This window comes from Neolamprologus brichardi, chromosome 7 (assembly GCF_056152115.1).
Source record: "Neolamprologus brichardi isolate AB-2024 chromosome 7, ASM5615211v1, whole genome shotgun sequence".
Taxonomy (NCBI): domain Eukaryota; kingdom Metazoa; phylum Chordata; class Actinopteri; order Cichliformes; family Cichlidae; genus Neolamprologus; species Neolamprologus brichardi.
Genome location: NC_142110.1, coordinates 17,366,805 through 17,377,019, shown reverse-complemented (window position 1 = coordinate 17,377,019; position 10,215 = coordinate 17,366,805). Strand labels below are relative to the sequence as shown.

The 10,215-nt window shown below is 40.2% G+C and overlaps 1 protein-coding gene across 2 annotated transcripts; it reads left to right on the top strand.

Moving 5' to 3' along the window:
* The first annotated feature begins 113 nt into the window (after positions 1-113).
* On the top strand, positions 114-9,307 carry LOC102779117 (uncharacterized). Of its 2 annotated transcripts, XM_087843232.1 has the most exons (9): positions 114-261; positions 2,747-3,611; positions 4,327-4,420; positions 4,856-5,036; positions 5,153-5,167; positions 5,369-5,452; positions 8,382-8,452; positions 8,589-8,724; positions 8,822-9,307. In XM_087843232.1, the coding sequence occupies exons 1-9, from the start codon at positions 187-189 to the stop codon at positions 8,843-8,845; spliced, it is 1,545 nt and encodes a 514-aa protein (XP_087699358.1). In that variant the 5' UTR covers positions 114-186; the 3' UTR covers positions 8,846-9,307. The 2 variants fall into 2 exon arrangements, with proteins under 2 accessions (XP_087699358.1, XP_087699359.1); XM_087843233.1 differs by lacking the exon at positions 5,153-5,167.
* The last annotated feature ends 908 nt before the right edge of the window (positions 9,308-10,215 follow it).

Genomic DNA, 10,215 nt, shown 5'->3' with positions numbered 1-10,215 from the left:
GACACTCTGTTCTCTTACGTTTCACTGACTAATGCGCACTGGACCAATCCAGGGGGATGGTGTTCAACTCCATCCAATGGCTGCTCATGTTATTCCCTGTCGGTGGTGGGAAGGGCAGCTGTTTGGGTTTTATGTCACTGAGCACTCGTCCACGCTGTTGGTGCTGTAGTTTCAGCAGGGGCAGTGATGGGGGGAAACAGCCCGAGTCACTTCTGTGAGGAAGATGAAGGCGGAGGAATTACTTTTCTGAAGGGCATTCGGGTGAGTGAAGGCTTGTTTAGAGCTGTTTCCATCTGTATAGCGCACGGCTGCACAGCGCATCAGTGCAAGTCAGTGATGCCCTGTCATTCCTGTCTTAGACGCCCTTTTTGAAATTATTTTGTTTTTTTTGTTTTTTTCCATTTTTAAAGTCTGTCACCCCGCACAAAGTCAGCGGCTTCCCTCTGGTGTAGGGGTTAAAAATAGAAAGGGCATGCTCGCCTTACATTCCCCACACGTGTGGAAGTGCTGCTTCACAAAGTCTTTAAATTCCTGTAATATACAATATATGGGTTAATTCTTTACGGCATCATATCTATAATTAAATCAGCTTTATTTCAGGTAATTAATGCCATTCTCAATCTGCGACCTTTATCGACTTCTATTGGTGACATTACAGTGTAACAACACCACTTTTACTTTGGTTCGTATCAGGGGTGTCAAATATTAGACCCGCGTGCCTGAATCCGGCCAGTCTGGCCCACAGGATTGGAGTTTGTTCTTTTTTTTTTTTTATTTTGGACTTTGAACTGTATTTTCATAAATTTTACAGCTTGTTCTGCTAATAAAGACAGCCCAGCCACCATTCATACTTCACAGAATCAGAATATCTTTATTGTCATTGTAACAAATTAAGTGAAAGTCCCTGCGGGGCCAAGAGAGAAGGTTGAAATATAATTACAAAAGAGTAATATAAGAAAAACAGGATAGAAACTGCTATTCAGTATTTGTCTCTGTATTTGTCAACAAAGTTATAAAGTAATAGTTAATTGAAAAACAGTAAAGTTACTATTTTTCTCACTATCCACTACAGAAATTCCTTTTTTTAATCTGTCTACTCTAAAGTAAAATAAACAAATAAATAAAATAGGACATTTTCTGTGAATTAACAAAAATATTATTCTTTATAATTACCGGACGGTCTGGGCAATGACCTACCAGAACATCTTTCTGTAATTTTACGCTTTTATTTGTTACAATTTAAGCCAGAATAGTCCTGCTCAAAGATTTCTTTTATTAGCTACAGCACAGTTCCTTTGTCATGTAGAAAAACATACTTCCTTTTTCTTACATTGAGATATCACAGGGATTAAGTGTGTAGTTACATTTCTTTACACTAACAGAGGGGATTTTCACTACTATCCCTGGCTTCAAAGAATAAAATTTTACTGCATGAATTGATCGCAATAAAAAACGATCCTAAAATATATAATTCTCCAGTAGGAGCCGGCTCGAGCCTCTCTAATTTTGTCAAGAAGGATCGTATTTACAGATTGTATTAAAGTGTGTCCAAATATACAGAAGACATATTGCTAGTTGGTGTTATGTGCTGTCAGTGGGAGGCAGCATAACACTAAAAAAGTCCTGAGAAATGTGAATGATTTAAATACAGGCACTGGGGTCCTCAAATACAGCACGGTGCAAAAGTCTTGAGCCACCTCTCATTTCTTTTCTTTTTCTCTCACTTTGAAGTTGAAGATGAAAAGCATCTGAAAGTTAAGTCCTAATAATAATTATAATAGGACACTTTTTGCTAAAGCTTCGTCAGAAATGGTCTCAGTGGAAGGGTGGATGAAATTCAAGGCCAACTAAACTTATATAGTGATTAAGCTAAATTTGAAGTTGTAGGTTCAAATCTTAAATTTATGGAGGAGGTCAGGAGAGAAGTGTCTACACAGCCTCCGCTGTGTAAAAGCACGGCGGAGGTTCTGTCATGGTTTGGAGCATCATTTGAGCCAGTGGTGTTTGAGATTGTGTTTTAAAAACAGCACAAGTTCTACAATTTCAATTTAAAAAGCTGTCAGTTATTGTTTTGTTTGACATATCATTGGATTGATTGGCTTGTTTTCAATGCTGCAATACTGCTGGGCTTTCTATTTTCTTAAAAGTCATTAAACTTTTCCACTGATGTAGCCTTGGTCATGGTATTTGATAAGAACTCTTTTAAAAATATATATATTGTTGCATAAAAGTGATAGGTTCTTCACTCTTAAACAAATAAAGTTATATACCATTTATGCTTTCATCTTTCTCAGTAAGTGTTACTTTTTCAAAGGGCAGCAAGGCTGTACCAAAGTTGCTTCTCTGGATTTTGAATGTGTCTTTATGTCACTGCCGGTGGCTGTTCAACAGACAAAAGCACAAATAAAATAACATTATTTCTCATTTGTTCTTATTCTGAATTTCTCTTAGAAAATATTAAAGCTCAGACAGTCTGAAGGTCTTTTCAATTGTATTTACAAGAAACAAGGAGACCTATTTTCTGATGTATTTGATATAAAATTCCATTGGACACTTGTTCAGTGGCACGCTGAGTCTTATGAAATAACGCTACAGTGTTTAATGGCAGTGATGCGTAAACTTCACATTACTTACGCAAGACTTGAACCTGTGATAGAGAGCAGAGCACCAGCATGGGAAACATTTGAATTTGCTCTTTGTGGCCTGCAGGTGGCGCTTACGGTTATTATTATTCTTCTTTCATCAGCTGTCAGACCGAGTCATCAAGCGGATGAAGCTGTCGCCAGAGGTCGTCTCGCCGCATCTCGCTCATGAGTCAAAACCAGTGGCTTCTCCAGATCCCACCTCTTCTGTGGAACACTTGTCACCTCCTCCACCTACAGTTATCGCAGCACCACCTCCTTCTCTTTCTCCTCCTTCTCAGGGAGCCACAGTTCCAACAGTGGAACCTGCTCCTGCTGTTAAGCTCATCCCGCCTCCTCCTGTGAAGTTTCACTCCTTTCCCCCAGCCCCTCCAGAGCCTGCAGCTCAAACTCCATCCACCCCTTCCCCAGGAGTCAAAGCACCTGTAGAGCCCCTTCCTCCACCCCCTGCTGAAGTCCCACCTTCTGCTGAAACCTTAATCCCACCCACGTCTGTAGACTCATCTCAAGCATCTCTGGCTCCACCTGAACCTTCATCTCAAACACCCCCCACTATTATTAAGCCCGCTACTGTCACTCCATCTGTTGAACCTCTAGAATCTGTTACCCCATCACCTCCACCAGTAGAAACAGTCCAACTTCCACCCACGGTTGAATCTACTCCATCTGGACCAGTGGAGGAAGTGGACCAGCAGTGTCAAGTGGAGGCACCAGTCGTGGTTCCAGCTATTGATCCAGAGCCTCCATGTGATCAATCTCCACCTCCTCCAGAGGACGCTCTAGCACCTCCAATGCTCTCTTTTGAAGAAACATCTCCATCCTGTCACTGTGTGGAGCAAGCTGTTGCCCCAACTCACCCACCTCTAGCTCCACTGCCACCAACCGAGGAGTCCCCCAAGAACCCATCTGTGCCTCCTTTTGATGAGAAGGAAGTACCTGTTGTCACAACACCACCTCCACCTGTGACAGGTGAGTCTGAACCATCCTAATCTTTTGGCATTTCCAATTAGCTCTTGTGATGCTTTGAAGTGCATGATGTGGCTAAGGACATGGAGGTTAATAGGACAAACCTTATAATGTTGCTCAGTCAGATTGACTCAGATTGACTCTGAGGAAATGAGAGAGATACAGCTGATGAAGCATCCAAAAAGTGTAATAATAACAATAATAAACCACTTGTCTCTAAGGTGGGATTAAGATTTGGGAATGAGCATTTCCATCTTTTGTCTGCAGGATCATTTCAGTTTCCAAGCCTAAAATACATTACAGAGTTACAGTGTAACATCCTGAAATCTCTGAGGCAGAACATTCAGTGGAAATGACCCGAACTGTGGCGTGTGCCAGAACACGCCACCTACCACCTCAGCAGATTTGCCTCCCAGTGAGGTTCTCCGTTTCCTTGCTTCTTACTATACTGACTCTGTGAAGAAGATCAAGCACTCATATCAGAAAAATAAGTACACAGGGACACACCGTTTGTTGCTTTTCTTATTACCAATGTGTAACCATTATTTCAGACCATTATTTCTGGTAGAAGTTCCATTTCAGCGTTCTAAAGCAGTGATGTTCAAGTTATGTTTGAGGCTTTCATTTGGAAAGAGTTTTAAGTTTTTAGTAGGAGTTCAAACTCAGTCAGTAGATTTAACATGTTTGCAATCATTGCTTTGTTTGTTTTTTTCTCAAGTGTCGGAAGACGAATTGAGGCAGAAGCTCAAAGAGGAGATGCAGAGAAGTCTGAAGGAGGAGATCGACCAGAAGAGGCAGGAGCTACAGAGGCAGTAAGGACACAAGACTGAATGTTTTACTGAGTTTTGAATCTTGCTGTCTCATTTGTCCCTTCTGATAAGATAAAAACACAACTGTAGAGGTTTGTAGTCAATTCGTACCGATGCACACAATTCTGCTCAAGATGCCACATTAATTATTTAGTCACTAATTCTATTTAATAGGAAAACATTCGAATTTGTTCATTTTTTAAGCAAAAACGCCATAAATCAATAATAAATATAATATTTAAATAGCGATAACAAAGATTTTAAAGTTAAACTGCAATCAAAACTTTCAATATCAGAGAATATATTCCTATTAATTAAGTACAATTATCCCAGGATATCTGCACACATGAGCAGTTGCTGCTGATGCATTCTCAGTTGATCAGCTTATCGATTAATCAACTCTAAGTTCTTTGAAAGATGCACTTTGTGCATGTGAAGGTTGGAGGAGATGAGGGTGCAGGTTCGAGCTGAGGCGAGGGCAGCAGCTCGGGCTCGGGTGGAGGAGCAGGTGAAGAAGATTCTGGAGGCTGAGAGGGCGGTGAGCACGGAGAAGCTCACAGACACTATCATGAAAGAGCGAATGAAGACGGAAGATGAGAAGCTCATGGTGCAGCTTTATGTAAGCAAAGGAAGACACGCTTGACTCTGAATATGTGAGGAACTCTGCTGTAAATACAAAACTCTTTCCTCCTTTTAATGTGCTTCTTTTTCTTTCTTGCCGCGTTGTTGTTTCAGTGGATGGAGCTGAAGGTAGGACGATAGAGATGCATGCATGCATGCCTCACTCTCAAACAGCTGCAAATCATGTCATTTGCAGCTGTAACTTTGAAAAACAGAAAAAAATTGACCCAGAAAAAAACGCATGTAAATTGAGTGTCAGCCTCTACAAAATTTCAATATGACGTTTTCAGAGCTGTGCTGATATCTTCGATGAATGTTAAATTATCGCAGGCTCATCAGCTGGAGGAGAAGGAGAAAGAGCTGAAGAAACGAGACGCTCTCTACAAGGAACATCTTGCAAAACTCGATACAAAGGTTAGTTAACATTTTTGAAACTTGAAGTAATTCTTACATGTTTAAAGTTCTTACAGGTTTAAAGCGAGACTATGTTTTACTAGAGATGTGTCGATTGGCCAGGGGGGGAAAAAGACTGTAAACAAAAGACAACGTGTATGCCTAACTGGCTTTTTAACTAGTTTTGAAAAATTCCAGTTGTAATCTAATCTAATGTGATGTATATATTACTCCAAAATCTAGGCAAACCTCAACACACAATCAGACATCAGATCTTGATAAATTAAATGTTCAACTTGAAAATCTTTACTGACATATGGTACTGAGCAAAAGTCTTGAGTCACCCCTTAATATATTTTGCTTCTAAGGAGCCAAACTATCTTGTAACTTGTGTAATCTCAGTGTGTCCTTCAAAGTATTAAAGGTAACCAGAGACATTGGGGACAAAAGATTTTGTAGACCGAAAAAGTATCTACAGCAAATGATCAAAATCTGAACGTCATGTAATTAGGAAATGGGGAAAAAAATCATTTCATTTGGCCTTTCAGCCGTCTGCTGTTCACTGAAGCCGTGTTAGAAATGGTCTCTCTGGTGGATGTCAAGAAGCTATTTTTAAGGCAGGAAAACAGGGAGAAAAAGATAAGCTAGATTAATTCAATTCAATTTTATTTATATAGCACCAAATCACAACAACAGTCACCTCAAGGCGCTTTATATTGTACAGTAGATCGTACAATAATAGATACAGAGAAAACCCAACAACCAAAGTGGGAAGGAAAAACTCCCTTTTAACAGGAAGAAACCTCCGGCAGAACCAGGCTCAGGGAGGGGCGGCCATCTGCTGCGACCTGTTGGAGTAAGAGAAGGAAGACAGGATAAAGACATGCTGTGGAAGAGAGACAGAGATTAATAGCAGGTACGATTCAATGCAGAGAAGTCTATTAACACATAGTGAGTGAGAAAGGAAAAACTCAATGCATCATGGGAATCCCCCGGCAGCCTACGTCTATTGCAGCATAACTAAGGGAGGATTCAGGGTCACCTGGTCCAGCCCTAACTATATGCTTTAGCAAAAAGGAAAGTTTTAAGCCTAATCTTAAAAGTACAGATAGTGTCTGTCTCCCGAATCCAAACTGGAAGCTGGTTCCACAGAAGAGGGGCCTGAAAACTGAAGGCTCTCCCTCCCATTCTACTTTTAAATACTCTAGGAACAACAAGTAGGCCTGCAGAGCGAGAGTGAAGTGCTGTAATGGGGTGATATGGTACTACAAGGTCATTAAGATAAGATGGGGCCTGATTATTTAAGACCTTGTATGTGAGGAGCAGGATTTTGAATTCAATTCTGGATTTAACAGGAAGCCAATGAAGGGAAGGCAAAATAGGAGAAATGTGCTCTCTCTTTCTAGTTCCTGTCAGTACTCTTGCTGCAGCATTTTGGAGTAGCTGAAGGCCTTTCAGCGAGCTTTTTGGACATCCTGATAATAATGAATTGCAGTAGTCCAGCCTGGAAGTAATAAATGCATGAACTAGTTTTTCAGCGTCACTCTGAGACAGGATATTTCTAATTTTAGAGATGTTGCACAAATGGAAGAAAGCAGTCTTACATATTTGTTTAATATGTGCATTGAAGGACATATCTTGGTCAAAAATGACTCCAAGGTTCCTCACAGTGTTACTGGAGGCCAAGGTAATGCCATCCAGAGTAAGAATCTGGTTAGAGACCATATGTCTAAGATTTTCAGGGCCAAGTACAATAACCTCATTTTTATCTGAATTAAGAAGCAGAAAGTTAGCAGCCATCCAGGTCTTTATGTCTTTCAGCCCATTATCTTTACACAAGATAATGGGCTGAAAATAAGCAGCAGGTCTTATGTAGTGATGAACCCAGATTTGAATGAAGTTTTTGTTTTCAAGTGATTATCAATCTATACAGCTGGGGTCAGAAGAGAGGTTCAACAGTGAGTGACTGCTCTGTCATCACTTGGAGCTGCATTTCAGGCAGTGGTGTTGGGGATTTTTGTCAAAACTGATGGAATTATGAACGCAGAAAAGTACGTTCAGATTTTGATCCACCATCTGGAAAGTGACTTTTCAGCATGAAAATGATCACAAAGGCACTGCACAAAACATGCAATGACTAACCATGACTAGCACTCATGGATTGCCCCCCCCCCCCCCCCCCCCCCCCCCCCCAAGAGCCCAGACCTGAACATTATTAAAGCGGTGTGGGATCATCTTGAAAGAGAACAGAATAAAAAGAGGCCAGGATCCAAAGAAGAGCTTTGAATGTCTTTCAAGAAATTTAGAGAGCGATTCCTGAGGACAGTTGTTAGAATTATACAAAACTGTTTTCCATGTATATCTGCACGTTTTGGCTATTTCCCATTTTCCTAACAAAAAAGACTTTTGCACAGTACTGCACACTGGCTTTGTGGAGAAGGAAATGAATCAACATCAGTTAGTGGAAACCAAAATGATCAAATCGTCAATCCTTTCTGGGCTTGATGTTAAAATTATTAAGTGATCCTTTAATTTTTCAGCAGTATATCTGGAACTATTTGAACCTGTTATTTACTTTCTTCCGGTATCAAATTGCATTGTAAATGCACCCGTGTGCAATCCAAGATACAGCAGTATGCTGTGCTTTGTTTTCATTTTATTAACAGTGCCATAGGTACATGATCAAACACCTTAACAAATGTCGTCACGCTTTCATTCCAACATGTCTGGATCCTAATTAGAGCTTAAACACACGTAGCACCACCTTTTACAGCTGACACCAGTGATAGAACCGTGAAGTTGAGCTAAAACATGTTTTCGGGGTCTTTAAATGCAAATTTCGGCCACTGAGGAGCCGTCACGTCCTGAATTTTTTTTGTGGGATTTTGTTGAAGCAGTTGTGATATGTTATGTTGAGGGTAATGTGTGTGTTTTTTTACCACTTTGGCAGTGTGCAGAGTTTTACAAAGTCTCTGTCGAGAGCTTCCGGAAGGGCAAAGAAGAGACTCTCAGCCGTTTTACGTAAGTCAGAACACTTTAATTTGTTTATGTGTAGTATCATGTAAGCCTTATTACAGCTTATTTGATGTAAGTTAAGTTTGAATCATAAGAATGAGGCAAATGTTATTTAATATTATTTTCTTCATCTCTCTCTCAGTCGTTTTAACACCCAGCCAGTGTGTGGAGACTTGCAGAGTCAGATATTAAAATGCTACAAGGAGAACACGGGAAAGACTCTGTGCTGCTCGCGCATTGCCGCTGCCTACATGCAGTGTGTGGACGAAGCCAAGAAAGTACGACCCGTCTTGACTTAAACACATTATTTGATTTCATACCTCTCCTGCTGTGGATCTTTATTGATCATTTTAAACCATCTCTCTCCTCTCACAGAATAAGATGAGCACAGGCGGTTAATGTGGACCGCATCCTGGCAGACTACTGCAGCCTTTCTATATACCCAAAGAAGTGCCAGACGCATGCAGACGTTAACTAAAAGGACACTTTAGTCTGCTGCTCATCATGGGATCAAAGCAATTATATTGATGCAACAGCAAAATTCATTTTTAAGTGCTTGCTTTTTTCTTTTAAATGAAGCAAAACACAACAGACAAGCAGAACATTTGCAGACTGAGAGCCTGATTAATCATTTTACACACGTGCCTTGAAGTTATGAAAGCTGTTTATCAGAGTGTGAACGCATGAAGGAACTACTGAGTGAGAAGAGTGTAACAACAAAGAAAAATTAAATCCATCAGTAAACCTTGATGTGGAACATAATGGTTCACGGTTAAAGAAAATATTTGTGTGTGTGTGTCTGTGTATGTGCTGCCCCTTGCTGATTTTGAGTTCACAATTTAATAAAAATTTATTACTGTGCTCATGAAATCCAGTTGATGCTCTCAGGGAGGTAAAGCGGCTGTTTTTCTGTGATATAGCTCATTACTTGTGGCAAAATTATGGATGCAAAGCAAAAAAAGGAAACACATAAACACAACATCCTGAACATCGCAAATAATAACTGGACAGCAGAAGTGCAGGTGCATAAACAACCTGCGTAGAAATGCTTATATGTGACAGTGGACATGTGATCATCGTTTTACCACAAATGGAAGATGGTCTCCTTTCTGCACAGTTACTTTTTATGTCATAAAAAAAAATCAGTATTAAGAAAATAGGTTCAAGTTTCTGTCTTGGAGGTCATTTCAAGAAAATTGGTGCAGTTTCAAGAAGTCACACCTGTCAATACAATCAGTCAATCAATAAATATGATCAATAAATTGTCAGTCAATTTATTCGCTTTTATCACATTATACTGTTAGTTATTAAAAGTAAGACGTATTTGCAAAAAAAGGGATTTTGAACTATGTCAGCTGCACATCCATGATGTGAATCTCCTGTTCCTCCACATCCCAAAGATGCTCTATTAGATTGAGATCTGGTGACTGTGGAGGCCATTTAAATACAGTGAATCCATTACTATGTTCAAGAAACCAGTTTGAGATCATTTAAGCTTTGGGACATGTTGCATTATCCTGCTGGAAACTGGCATCAGAAGATGGGTACACTGTGGCCCCATTGAGATGGACATGGTCAACAAAAATACTCTGTGGTGGCTGTGGTGTTTAACAATGCTCAGTTGGTGCTATTTGGCTCAAAGTGTGCCAATATCTGCCCCACCATTACACCTGAAGCACAAATACAAGGTGTAAAGGATCGATTAGTTCATGTTGTTTATGCAAAGTATCACCGTTCTTCCCTATTCTGAAACTCTGAAACTCAACCTG